Here is a 14,949-nt window from a genome sequence, read left to right on the forward strand (position 1 = left end):
TGAAAACTGTGCTAGGAAAAATAAGTGTCAGAAGATGAAGCACATCTAGAACTGAAATCGAAGTGATGTGAAAATACACATGCCAGCAGACCCTATCAGAGCCCCTCCAAATTTTAAGGCAAAATGAAACAAAATAAAAAGGCTCCCAAAAGGTTCTGTTCCAGCATGTACTTTGTCTAGTGCTCTCAACCTAGAAAGCTGTTTCACATAATTACAGCATGAGACATTGACTGTGTTGCTGAGGTTTTATTTGGAGTCAGGTATGTCTGGCAGTTTTTTCTGGGCCATGTCCTATGCCTACCCAGGGCACACACAACTCCTGGGAAGTGGGATATGTGTTAGACCTCATCATTGGCTTCAAACAGCACTATATTCTGTTGCTCTGGGGACAATATGCTGGTGGGGCAGTCTGATTGAAATACAATCTCTGTTGAAACCCTCTTTTTATAAATATAACACATTTTTAATCTACAAAACATTACCACAGTGATGAAAAAGCAGCTGCTTCCTTCCAAATCACTGCTCCTCTGATCCTGGGACCTTGGTAGCACAAGTATGGGGGCAATAACTGTCAGCAGCACCCCCATGGGTGAGGGATCTCATTACAGCTGGAAAGTAAGGTTGTTGTGAGTCAGTATTTGACTGGGAAGCTGCTTAGAAACGCTTGAACAGTCGTCTGCTTCAGGAAGCGTAATAAGTGATTCAGCAACTCAGACAGCAGCTTTCAACCTGAATCACTTCAGAACCAGAACACAGGACAGAGCAGCTGCGATGCAGAGCTAAGGCCTATGGGGTCCTCTTAAAAATCGTGTACCAGCCTTTAGAAACAAGATCTTTTAGCTCCAGAGAGTTCATGTTCCTACTTTCAGCTCCAATAACAGGACAGCCTGAGTTTCTCCAGATTTCAATGGATATATCTTTTTTAGCCAAGAGCCACACTGTGTAATGTTATGGAGTGTAGAACATAACTTCTGTATTGTCTTAGGGGACAGTCATTCCTACTGCTCTACTGCAAAATGATTCCAGGAGAGAAACATCCATCTGGGCTAAAGTCTCCTTCTCGTGACATGATCCCACAGTGCCTAGTGTTCATGGAGCTGGCTCGAACCCTGACAGGGACCTTGGCAAGCAGCTATTGCAATACTAATTGCAACCACCATCAGTGACTCAAAAAATCTCTGTGCCTGTTTAGATTACCCTGAGCATAAACCTAAATTATAGTCTGTTCTGCAGATACCTCATATTCTCTGTTGCCTCCCAAAGTGAGTATCCAAGAGGAAAGAGCGGAAGTATTTCTGGAGTTGAGCAGTCAGTATTGCACCTTTATACAGCAGCAAACCAGCTAACGCTAAAGGTGGAAGCAAGGCTCTCCCGGCTAAATCAGGGAAGGACAAATGGCTTAGTGAAACGGAGCACAAGACCCAGTCAGGGTACATGCGCTTGCTGCTAAGCGCAGGCCGGGAGGACTGCTGTGCCTTGCTAGCTGTGGCACGCTGGCATGTGCGAGTAAATCCTGCCCGTACAGATCCATAACCCGGGGAGAAGGGAGCGCTTCCCGCCCGAGGCGTGTCTGTCCCCGGCCGCGGGCAGCCGGAGGAATCTGGCGGGGCAGAGCCAGCGCCGCGGCGGAAGGAGCAATGCCTGCTTTTGGGGGACACCCGGGGATGGGGAGAGATCGGGGCCGAGGCGGGAGGGGGTGCGATGGGAGAGTGAAGCGGGAGGGGAAGGAACGGGGTAACAGCAGGAGAAGGGGAGGGGACAGCCAGGAGGGAGGGGGGGCAGCGGAGATAATAAAGCCGGAGAGAAGGGGGAGAAGGACGAGCGGAGCCGGGGAGAGCCGGACGAGCGGAGATGGGGCGGGGGGCGTGAGCGGGGCCGGCGGTGCCCGGCAGTGCGATGGTGCCCGGCAGTGCGATGGTGCCCGGGCGGCGGCTGTGACTGAGCCTGTGAGCGGGGCCTCGCCATGGGCTGCGGGGGCAGCCGGGCCGACGCCATCGAACCCCGGTACTACGAGAGCTGGACGCGGGAGACTGAGTCCACCTGGCTGACCAACACGGACTCCGAGAGCCCGCAGCAGGAGGGCGGCGGCGCCGAGCCCGGGCGGGAGCAGGGCGGGCCGCGCCCCGGTGAGTGCGGGCGGCGCGGGGGGTCCGCGGGATGGGGAGCGGCCGTGACACACATTGTATAGACACCTCACACACACGTGTGCGTGCACGGGGCTGTGTGTGTGCACCCCCTTCTTCTGCTGCGAGGGGAACGTATTCCGCTCCCGCCGAGAAATGCAGGCGCCCGAGTCTGCGCTAAAGCCGCGGAGCGCTCGGAGCGCCTGCCCTGCCCGGCCGGGAGCGGGCACTGCGCTAACAGAGCTGCTCAGGGTCCAGAGACCCGCTCACGGCCGCGCTCGGCTACGAGCGACAGAATTAAACGCCTGCAGCTGTGGGACAGCGTCACCAGAAGGGAAGAGAACTTGGTCTTGGAGGGTCTTGCTGTGGAATACGTGTCTTTTTCTTCTGCAAAACAAGTCATTTAGGAAATAGGTTTGAATTAAGGAAGAGGTGCGCAGCCTTCTTCCACACTACCTCTGATACCTTCTATCTGCAGAAAACTGGCCAGAGGGTGGGCTGCACAGAAGCTGACCTGCAAGTTTGAATTTCCCAGATCTTGTCAGTGTGACACATCCTGAGCTGTGAACCTGAGGTATTACAGTAGAGACGGATATGGGAAAGGGAATGAGGAGCTCTGATCTGATGTGGAGTCTTAAATGTTTTAAGAATTATTATGTATTGCAGCAATATCTAGAAATCTCAGCCTAGTTCCAGAAATTCATCATGCTTCATATTGTACACAGCGTGAAAGTGGTCACTGCTCCAGGTAGATTATAATTTCCATATGAAGTAGTAAATGCCTATAGGCAGCTTCAGAGGAAAAGCAGTAGCTTTACAGACATTTATAGCAAGTGACAAAGCACCAAAAAGAAATTATGGAAGTGCAGGAGTGAAAATTCACAAAAGTGGGCATCACAGGTCATCTGGAATAGAGAGATCATGACTCTCTGCTGACCAGAATACAACAGGGAGGGAGAAGTCACAAGTGGTCTGTTTTACTCCTGAAGGCTAAAGAAAGACTTTGTAGTAATCACATGTGAAATTATGAGAATTTGAAGGTGAATGGGTCTATAAAATGCCATATTAAAGATCATTTCAGGAATTTAAAGACGTTTAAGACAGTGCTGGCCAGTAAGTTCGAATGACAGGTGTCAGTCTCATCTCCAGCCATGAAGGCTAAACACAGTGAGTGTTACCTGTGTACCCACAATTAGTGTTATCTTAGCCATGTTTACTTTCAATTGGTGCCTGAACATAATAAACAGAAGCCAGAAAGTCCAAGACTTGATATTGAATAGGAAGTAATAAAGAGATAGACCAGTAAGTATTCTTCCCAGAAACATGTGATAGTTGAATTTGTATTTAGAGATGAGAATACCAGCAGTAAGGAGTCGAGGACAACACTCAAGTCCAACACAGATTGATTAGGGTAAGAGAAACTTTACAAGAAAGAAGAGATTAGAGGAAAGTGAATGAGGAGAGGACAGACTAGTAGGAGCAAAGGAACTGTAGGACTTAAGTAAGGGCAAGATTTACTCTTCAGCACAGCTCTGGTGGTGGCAGTTTAAGGAACCTGAGGAACACACACTGCTCCCAATTAGTGCCTTGAAAGTCATAAAGTACTTAATGGAAAGCTATAGTAGGGTAAGGTTTGAAGTAAGAAAGGAAAAGGAATAAGTAGAGGTACTCTAGGGAACTAGAAACAGCATGTTAAGTGAATTTACAGATGAAAGGGAGAAATTGGAGGGGCAAATGAGGTCAAGTATGAGTTTAAGACGTGAAGAGGAAAACATGCCTTTATTGTGAGAACTGAAAACCACCTAAGATTGAGAGACAAAAGGGAAGAGTAAGGGAGGGCACATGAGCAGGATGGGGGTCATGGGGAGATGGGACATGACATTGACATAAATCAAGGTAGGAAGACACTGTAACTAGGACATAGAAAGGGAGGCAGCCAGGGAAGGGGGCACCAAAGGAGGATGGGGAAAAGAGGATGAAGTTATATTTCATTTTTCACTTGGAATATATTGGTGAAATTCTGTGAAGAGAGAAGTAAAGATAAGATCAAAGAAGTATTTTGGGAAAAGGACAAAAACAGTAAGAGGTGGCTGTGATTGTCAACACGTTTCTTTTAAATGGAAAAAACAACAGACACTGGACATCAAAATGTAATGAGGAGTAAATCACTCAGGGATGAAAGAATGTAGTGTATGCAGGGATTAGCAAGTGTATCAATGAGGAAAAGGTAGGAACTATCCTATCTTAGTCTGAGTAATCTCACCCCCACAAATCGCACCACAAATTTCAGCCAGTACATTTAGCTTTCTGTGCCTTATTAGAATTGTACGTATTTCTGTGGCCAAATCTTTGTACCTTAAGCAAAGACATTTGAAAGTTAAAATATTATTCAATTAGGAAGGAAGTATTTTACCATTTCCTTTTCCATTTGCCCCATTTCAATTGATGCTTTCTTAGAATATTTGTTAACTTCCCTACTTGATTTTTTGCATCCATTTTAATAAAGTTTATCGTAATCTCCCTATTTTTTCAGGAATACTTTTAGGACAATGTTAGTTGTTATAATATAGCTAAAATAAAATAGATGGTTTTAAGTTCACAAGAAGTAACTTAGGTCACAAGAAGTCACTAACAGCCACAAATATAGATGGTTGCAACTTGTTGCAGTATGCTGCTGAGGTTTTGGTAATGATGAACAGGATAAATTGATAAAGATGAAGAGGGATAGAAAAGTACTAAATAGCTTCATGAAGCACTGCAGATGGTGAAATTGAAAGATACCTTCTAGAAGACAAGTGTACATACTGTTCATAGGGCAAGTGGCTTCCACAGGAGAGGAAAAAGAGTCACAATGAGCCCCTACAATAGAGCCATTTCTTGTAAGAACATCCATTGCTATGAGAGCAAAGAACTTTTCACAGGATTCAGCTATTGCGTAGGCCATAGCTGGGAAAAATAATGGACTGCATTTCTGCTTAGTAACCGTTCCTTGATCCTTGCAACTCTCAGCACAAATTGCCTTCTCTGTAGAGGGTCTGATTCAGCTAAGTGGAAGTGTTAGCACAAGTAATGACTTTCTGGGGAAGTAAGAATCTGTGGGTACAGGCGAGTTCCCAGGTCAGTCACCATGGGTTACAAGCAAACCACAGGGAAAAGAGTGATTTAACAAAAAACACACAAAAACCTTCAAGTATTTTGGAACACATTTGCACAGCCCTGACATGACATATGTGTAGCCTAGTAATTTAGGATGCACAATTTCCTACAAGAAACCAGTACTGTAAAAGTGTTTTATAAACCCGTTCAAAATCAACTATAAACAAAAATTAATTTCTTTTTTTTTTAAAGAAGGCTTTAAGTCATCATATTTCTATTTCTCTCCATTTTCATTGGCTAAGTTAGCTGCTGTGTTCAATTATTTTTTCCTTATTAGACTTGAAGGTGCTTAGAGTGGGTAAAGCAACATGTTGCTTTGTGGTCAGAGAGCCCTTACAATCAGGCTTTATCTCATAGGCTGCAAACGCCTTAGGACGGGATTTCTCCTTACTATTTTCCCACAGCAACCAGCACAGTAAGACCCCAGTCTTAGCTGGGGATTGTTACTGAAATGCAAATAAAAGTAATTAATTTTGAAATGGTGTACCAACCAAGTGAAAAATAATTCTCTTATATCAGAAATGAAAAGCTGCATAAAGCTCAGGACTCATACAGTTTCTCAACTAGTAAAACATATGTTGAATTTTAATCATTATGTGACTCACAGTATCAGCCAAAAAAAATTGTTTTTTATGCTTTCTACTTTTCACTATTTCTATAGAAAAGTCTTTTTTTCTTGAAGCATATTAAAGAAAAACATTATCCATGTTTGGCACAGACTCACTTCATGAATTCAGGAGAAAAACTTGCTCATGGGCATCAGTAAACATAACTGCAGTCAGTGGACTGTGAGGAATGAAATCTGTCCAGTGAAGATGTTTGGAAAATACCTATGAAATGAAAGAATTGAGTCCTTTGTAAAATAAATAGAGAAAACAAGAGGAATACAGGAGAAATTTTATCACTGTCTAGCAATCTGGCTGGCTAACAGTTTATCTTGTATAATTGCCCTCAATATACTTGAGTGTTTATGAATAATTCTTGCTCTGTTCTCTGAGGCTAAATGACTGGCTCATGCTGCTGCTCCACTGTTTTCTGATCGCTGACAACTGTGGGAAGTTTTATGGATCAGGCCCATATTTGTAGCTAGGCTCTGATCAAGACTCAGTGCGCAGAATATGGTGTTTTGGATGTAACCTTTGGTACAGAAGTTTTGGAAAATCTGTTTTCCGTCCTTTGCAGCAGAGGACTGGGAGCAGCGGCAGCCGAGGGCCGGGCTGTGCGAGCCCAGTTGTCATGACAACAGGGACTGGTGCTGGCTTGGCCCGCCCTGCCGTCATCCGCTCCTTCGTTTACCAGTTTACCCGGTATGCGCTAAGTTAAGAGCTCAACAGAGGTGGATAAGCATCGGTTTGTAAATTAAAAACTTGGTGCAGCAGAGGGTTTCTTGTGAATCGGACTGCAGAGAAGTATTTAATAAACAGTCTATTTTAGGTTAAGAGGGATCATTGTGTTATATGGGTATACCAGGATCTCTTTGTGCTCATGCATTTTTTTTAATGGGTTGGTTCAAAATCTGGTAGGTTTAATAAACAACTAAAGCAGTGACTCTGATGTGATATTTCCAGGAGATGATCTTATTACTGTTTGGAATGACAGTAAAAGTGAATAAATGCAGCCTCTTCCTGGACTGCAGACATATTACAGTAATTCCCTATTCCATATTAGTCCAGACGCTGGATATAGTAATATAATGCATTTGCATGGCGAGGTTTTGTAGCAGGTGACAGGGTACAGGGTTGGCTTCTGTGAGAAGATGGTGGAAGCTTCCCCCATGTCCAGTGGAGTCCATGCCAACCATCTCCAAGACAGACCCACCACTGGCCAAGGCTGAGCTCATCAGCAACAGTGGTAGCACCCCTGGGATAACATATTTAAGAAGTGATGGGGGGAGAACCTGCAGAACAGCAGCTGGAGAGAGGAGTGAGAATACATGAGGGAAACAACTCTACAGACGCCAAGGTTGGTGGAGAAGAAGGGGCAGGAGGTGTTCCAGGAACTAGAGCAAAGATTCCTCAGCAGCTCATGGTGAAAACCATGGAAGGCAGGCTGTCCCCCTGCAGCCCATGGAGGTCCACAGTGGAGCAGAGATCCACCTGCAGCCCCTGAAAAATCCCACACTGGAGCAGGTGGATGCCAAAAGGAGGCTGTCACCCCATGGCTGGAGCAGGCTCCTGGCAGGACCTGCAGACCCATGGGGAAAGGAGCCCATGATGGATCAGGTTTGCTGGCAGGACTTGTGACCCCATGGAGGAATCACACTGGAGCAGTTTGTGAAGAATTGTAGCCCATGGGGAGGACTCATGTTGGAGATGTTCATGGAGAACTGTGTCCTGTGGGAGGAACCCCATGCTGGAGCAGAGGAAGAGTGCAAGGAGTCCTTCTCCTGAGGAGGAAGGGTTGGAACAGACAACATGTGATAAACTGACCACAGCCCCCATTCCCTATCCCCCAGCACCGCTGGTGGGAGGAGGTAGAGAAACAGAGAGTGAAGCTGAGCCCAGGACGAAGGGAGGGGTGGAGGAAAGGTGTTTTAAGGTTTAGGGGTTTATATTTTCTCATTATCCTACTCTGATTTTGATGGGCAGTAAATTAAATTAATTTTCTCGAGTAGATTCTGTTTTGCCCATGATAGTAATTGCTGAGTGATCTCTTCCTGTCCTTATCTCAACCCATGAGCCTTTCATTATGTTTTCTCTCCCATGTCCATCTGAGGAGTAAGGAGAGAAAGCGCTTGCATCTAATTTTTACCATCTAGCTTTCAGAAAACAGCCTTCTTTCTGAAAATGTCTCCCCTACCTTGTACATCAACTTATGTGCTAACATTTATGAGGATCAATTTCTTAAACACAGAAAACACTTCTTGAGTGGTCCTTGAGTGGGTTTGTGTAGGTGGTTCCATTTGTACAACAAGAGGAAGATAAGTGGGTTCAAAGCCCTCTGAATTTCCTGAAAGCACGATTTGGTAGGGTTATTCAAAAGGTTTCCCTCTGAGTGGTACCGACTTCTGTGTCATTCCCCGCTACACCTCTGGAGGACCACAAAAACAGCAAACCTTGCTGTCAGTACTGAAGTACAAACTCAGTACCAAATGTGGAGACAAATCAAGACAACGGAAAAGCCCGGAGCCCCTGCTGCTTCAGAGGAGTTAACCATTCCCACATGCATTAAGGGTGGGAAGTGTTGCAGGACAAAGGGAATTAACATTGATGCACCACCCAGCTGTATGCCTCTCTTAGAAATTAAAAAAAAATTAATTTTGCCATTAAAAAAATAACAATTCTGCACCGGTCTATGGATCAGGAAATTATAAAGAGCACTGGATAGCAATAGAGGGAAATAATAGAATTAAATGGGTAATCTCTGCAATAAATGATTTTTGTCAATGCACTGACCTGAAAACACTCAACATTGACATTTCCCATTCAACACATGTACTTGGGGTTTGCTCAGCATAGAGCCCAGTCAAGGATTACAGTATTGGCCTCAAACAGTATTTATTGCACCACAAAACAGCATTGATATTATTGGAAAAATTGGACTCATATGATAAATAAAAATTTGACTGTATGATAAGTATAATCTTTTGTAATGACCATATTTTTCAGACTAACCCAAGCTGTTAATTCTTCCAATGCACACATTTTAATCTTTGCTGTCACATGAAAGTACAATACTGGCTTAATTTCACTTTTCAGTTAAAAAATATCACTGATACTTATTTGCCCCATTATTATGTACTAAGCAATCTCTCCCACCACCTCTAAAAGTATTTTTAAATTATTTTGTTTTTAATAAGTATCAATTCTCATATAAAAAGCTTGCATCCATAGCAAGTGAAGTTTTAATAAAAGTGTCAAGGATAATTGAGAGATGGGAAATTTTCTTCTATCATGAACCTTCAACTTGCTATTTTGTGAGATGTATCAGACTCAATTGCTCGAACAACTTTGATCTTGTTTAATGGTAGGTGGTTATTGTCATTCAGGTACCGCCTGAATCCTCCTGACAGGTCCTGGTGCCTCAGGTGGGAGCAGCTGCCTCATACTCCTGTGACAGGAGAGGAAGTCAGGAGCTGGGCAGGGTCCTCCAGCTGCCTCTTCTTTCCCCAGCAGGCTCTCTATTGCACTTTCTGACTCAAGAATTGTCTCAAAACACTGCAAAGGCTGTGAAAAAAAAACCCCGAAACAAACTTTTCCACAAAGCCTCTTACTCTTTGCTTCATGCCCATTTAGTTAATGGCCAAAAGTCTTGCTAAACCCCTCTACAATCTAAAGCAAACCTAGTAGGATTGATCACCCACACTTTACCCCATTATAGTAATTTACCCACTGATAAAATAAATTTACTAAAAACATGATGTGCATGAACACTTGAATTACATGAAAGGCTTTCCCAGCTGTCAGAAAGCAGAAAGGTTGTTGAGCATCAACAGAGATGATTTGCAGGAGAGATGACTTGGAACCATCTTTCCAAATTATTTTCCTGTGGAAAAATCTCTTGCAGCATTGAAATCTTAGAGCCAGAGGGCTGTCAGTAACTATGGGAAGAGCCTGCAGCAGGAGTAGGGATGGTGAGAGAGGGAGAGTGTCTGAAAGGATTTAGGCAGGAAATCTGAGTGGTGGCTTTTGTCAGTGACAGATCCTGCCTGCAAGATGCTCAGAAGTAAATTGCTCTGCAAAATTATTGTTCTTGTGGAAAATGCTCTCTCCCCATGACCACTCCCACCCCTTTATATGCTGATTCAGGACATTTAAACATTCATTTTCTTTTCCTTAGGAATGAATTTACACTTTCCAGCCAGTTCTAATCCTGTATTTTTCAGTTTAGGAATGTAGAGTTCACAGCAAACAGATAAAATTTGAATTAGCTTTAAGCAAAGACTCCTGCCAGTCTCAAAGCAGAGGTTCAATATGTTGCATACAGGAAATACAGTTCAGAGTGCAGTTTACCTCATTGCCTGTTGATTAAAATTTCCAAAATTCCCACATTAAGCATAAATTGCAGTAATCCAGCATTGAAGTGATAGAAATCTCTCTTGTCTTTATCTGTAGTCAGTTATAGAAATATATTTCTTCATAGAAGCAGAAATTATATTGCCAGTTCCACTTTTTTCCTCAGGTGTTCCTGTGATTTAAAACAGAAATAAATTGATTGCAGTTAAAAGAAATCTGGGAATGAAAGTTGGGCTTTACCTTAAATCAAAATACAGTAATAGTTAAGGCTCAGAAATGTAATGGTCGAAGCCATGCATTTATCATAAAGGTTTTTCTTTGAGCCACACAAAGCAGCCCTCTTTTCAGGAGTATGCAGATCAGATTTCGAAGGCTGTGTGGTGAGTGTGTACATTTTTCAGCAGTGGTCTCTCATGAAACAAGTGGCTTGGTCCTTTGCTATACACAAATCAATAGTGCAATTTTATTTAGTGATGAATACATGCATAATTGCTTCCCTAGACTGTCACACTGCCTTTTCTGTTTAGGAAAAATATGAGTTAAAAGTAAAACAAACAAGTAGATGGAGTGGTGTTTTACCAGTTAGCGTGGGCAACTGTAGATATGAGGCAGGATTTTACATTTTAAGGTTTTTCCTGGATCCACTGAACCCCTCTGCATTGCTGTTTGCTTAACTGAGCCTAAAATTTTAAGCTGATGAAAAAGAAGTAATGTTGAGCCTCTCATTCCACCTGGAAGAACATGGATTCAGGGTAGCCTGTTTGGGTGGATGCTAGAGATGCTAGAGAAAAATAATCAACCTATTCTTTACTGACTGACTGAAATATTTTGATTACCTTTTTTTTTTACCAGTCTCCTAACAATGTATATGGTTGTGTTTCTCTCTCTGCACATTTCATCTGAATATTGTCCTCATGTTGCAATTGTCATTCTTGTAAACTGCTAGCATTTCCTAGGTGGGCCATCTGAATTGTTTCAAGCACTTGCAGTACTAAAAGAATGAATTTCTACCACTTGCACAATGCTGGTGCCCGAGTGTTTTCTAAGTGCTCACACTGCCTGTGGAAAAGACGGAAAAAATGTCACAGATATATCTAAAGGATTGCTGCTGGCTGATGACATTAGGTTTTAACGTGGCAACGGCCCTCATTTTAGGGCGAACATTAGATGTGAGTGATGACTTTTTCACATGCATACAGATACTTTGAGCCAAAGCACTTTATGACTGTAGTCATAACGTGAGCCACTTAAGTCAGCAGTATCCTTTTGTATATTCATAGACTGTAAGGCTGGAATGTCAGCTGGCCATACAGCCCACTGGTCTGTCCTCTGTTAATTTCCATATGGAGCACATTTTTGGGACATTCAAACAGAATTTACAGCTTTCCAGTGGTTGACATTTTGCCTAAGCCTTTGTAAATTAGGCTACTAGTTAATCACTATTTGTTAAAATAAATGTGCAATGTATTACCTGGAACCTTTAGCTTCAATTTCCAGCAGTTGAACCTTGGTGAGCAAAACTGAAGAGTCCTTTCAGCTCAAATTTCATGTACATTTAAATGCTTTTCATAAGGATTTATGTTTAGTCTGCCTAAATATTTTTGCTGCTCCTCAGTGTAATTAATTGAAATGATACTATCTGCTCATCTTAAAATTCCATGCGTTATTAGCTAGGTAATAAGAATGATAGTAATACTTTCCATGTCTGTGTTGGAAATTAGCCTGAAACATTTTGAGTGATGTTTCATTATAACACATCAAAGAAGAATGAAAGACCATGTAAAGGAGAGGGAAAGGCCACGTGAACACCCACAGCTCTAAGCCACTGTTCAGAACCCATCTCTAAACTGGGTGGGCACCACTGGGGGAAGGATGATTGAGAGGGGCCAGCAGCCTACTGCTTGTTTTCCATTTCACACAGTGCTCTCCTGTGAGGGGAGCTTCTGTCTTGGCATTTTAAGGAGAGGGTCAGACAGGAACTGAGCCAAAAGCCAGCATCTTTGGAAAACAGGTTGATTGGCCGTAATTTGGACACCCATGACGTAAGGTATTGTGTGTGGAGGGTATAATTTTTAAGGTGTATTTTTCATAGGCAGTACTGAAACATAGGCCGTATATTTGCGTGTAGAGAAGCAGATGCCTGCACTGTCTGTCCTTCTAAAATGCAGTACTATGAAAAGCACTTCAGAGGTTTGCTATTTGTGTGTTAGTTTTTCACTGTGGAGGAATGAGTGATCTGTTTCTGGCACATCATGTGGCACTGGTTAGTTGTTTAATCCATTCTGCCTCATTATTTTCCCAGGAAAAAATGTACTCATCCTGCAATGCCTTTCAAAATGTAGCTGATCCGTATTCCACAATGTAGTGAAAATTCAGTTCTTCCATCTTGTTCCAGTTATCAAAACTTGTATCTTCATACATCAAACTCTGTTGTCTGTCTGCCATTAAGTCCTTGCCTAGCACCATGATTACAGTTCTCTTAAGTTAACCTTTCCTATCTTCCCTTCATGGTCAGACCAATTCCCTTTTATTCAGCTTCTGGAGTCTATTTGCCATGTAGAATCCTTTGTCTTGAGCTTTGAAATGATCACACATTGTTAAAGAGTGCTGCAGCATGCTTTTCCTATTTGGAATAAATATAACAATTAACCTTTGTTTCACAGATGTGATTCCAACATTTTTAGATTTGCTTATAAGATAGTTGTACCATGATTCCGAATCACAATTTGAAATCAAAACATACAATATGCAAAGATTTAGCATCGGCCTGTACCTGGAAAATCAGGCCATGTAAGGTTTGCAGCCTGATAGGCTGTTTGTGCTTTAGGGTGAGCTGACTTCAAATAAGCATCCCTGGAAGCAGGGAGGAAGGCACAGAGCTCCCTGCTGCCTCCCCACACCCGTGGTGTGCCTTGGCACAGCTCAGCCCTGCCTGGCTGGGGGCAGCTTCGGAGCCACCTCCAGAATTTGAGGAAGGCATTAATACATTCATTGTATTTTGCTTCACTGTCTAAAATTCATATCATGTTAGAGTTCAGATAAATCATTCTGGATTCTCTGAACATCTGAGCAGCAGATTTATTGCATTATTGTATTTGCTGATCCAAAACATTGTTTCTGATAACATTTCCCTGCTGCAGCAGGTTATCCCTCTGCAGATTTTCTGGATCCTTCATCCTGGCTTATAAACTCACTCTCTGCTATGCCTGAAAGTTTCTAAATTCTGTCTTATTAGGGAAAAGAGCTATTGCAGATTTCCTGAGCATCTGGCCTCATCGTCGAGGCTACTGCTTTGGAGGAAATGACTTAAACCTGACATTTTTCACAGCCTCCACTCCATTCATTTTTTATCAGATCCATGCTATGTGTTGTTTCTGAAGCAGGAGCACAAAGCAACCCTCAGGCCTGTAAACGCATGGCTTTCCCAAAAATATATAGCAATTCAGGAAAACAGCCAGAGGGAACAGGTATTTCTGTACTTACTGACAGTCTATAGCATTAAAAACAAGAAACTCAGTGATGATTACAAACACATATTTCCTCTGGAAGCAACTGCATGTGATGATAACACTCTTCATTTGTCTTCACTATGAGTTTTCTGAGAGTCCATCTTTACAGTGCAGCATCTTATTAGGCAGGCATTTTCTAAACCAGTGTCTTATGCATTATGCATGAGTTAACAGTCACGATAAATAAAAAGGGTGTTGCTGAACCAGAAAATTGAACCTCACTGGTTTGTGTTTGTAGTTGATTCCATAGATATAAACTTAGCGTACTAATCAACAGCTACCCACTTAAACAAATGTGTGCTTGTCATTCCCTAACAGAACACGACAGCACAGGGTCACACACAGTACTGAGTCAGATCTAGAGCATATTTGGGTGGGAATTCATGTCCAGATTTGGTCACTGCCTGTTGCTTTAAACTCAAGTGGGAGAATACCGTAAGAAAAAAACATGGAATAACTTTTTCCACAAAGATCTGATTTTTTGGCTAAGATTAACTTTGTCTCCTTGCTACAAGGCTTCACACCTCTCCCAAACTTCTTGACAGCATTAACTATTGCAGCATTGCTGATTTTGTTTGTCACAGGTCATCTTGAATCTTACTGAGATGTACTCTTTTGATGAAGTCTGGGCAAGAGATCCAGGCAGACCTACCTTTATCTGTGGTTTGAGAAGTTTCCTGTGGTCTTGATATTTAAGGGCTACAAAATCACTCCCCCTAGTTCTCTTTTGTCCCTGTCTCTCTGGGCCAGCTGTCAATCCATGTCACTACTTTGTTTTTTAGACCAGTTTTACTTTTGTAAACTGAATTAATCATGTAATTTCCCCCCTTCACATCATCTTTATTTCCACGCTAACATCAGGTTAGAAAGAGTTAAGAGTAAAAATTTCTTCACCTCTTTTTGAGATACTGTCATTAAGAATAGTTTAAATTCTTAGTTGTAACCAGGCTGTATGAACAACCAGAGCAGCATGTATGCAATGTTTGTCCTTGGTTTTGTGATCACTAGTGTTTTCCTTACAATAAAAGAAATCAGAAGAAATAAAAAATACAGATCTAATGTCTTAAATTTCCATTCCATATTTTACATTCTTTTTTTATTTCTGTGATGAACATCCTGTTTACTAAAAGGATTATTTTAAAAGCTTTCTTCCTCCCTCCCTATGTGAATGTGTGGGGTTTTTTTAGAGTTACATGATTTAACCAT

At 42.5% G+C, this 14,949-nt stretch overlaps 1 protein-coding gene across 3 annotated transcripts in view; it reads left to right on the forward strand.

The window, feature by feature from the left end:
• Positions 1–1,623: 1,623 nt before the first annotated feature.
• Positions 1,624–14,949, forward strand: part of BAALC (BAALC binder of MAP3K1 and KLF4) — a 35,699-nt gene continuing 22,373 nt past the window's right edge. Inside the window, exon 1 of one of the 3 annotated variants that reach the window (XM_051785194.1) lies at positions 1,624–2,126. In XM_051785194.1, the coding sequence (XP_051641154.1) occupies positions 1,964–2,126 (163 nt within the window). In that variant the 5' untranslated portion in view covers positions 1,624–1,963. The remainder of the gene's footprint in view (positions 2,127–14,949) is intronic. The other 2 variants (XM_051785193.1, XM_051785192.1) reach the window with 2 other exon arrangements.

Source organism: Manacus candei, unplaced genomic scaffold, assembly GCF_025592945.1.
Source record: "Manacus candei isolate 608988 ecotype Guabito, Panama unplaced genomic scaffold, ASM2559294v1 h1tg000019l, whole genome shotgun sequence".
Taxonomy (NCBI): Eukaryota; Metazoa; Chordata; class Aves; order Passeriformes; family Pipridae; genus Manacus; species Manacus candei.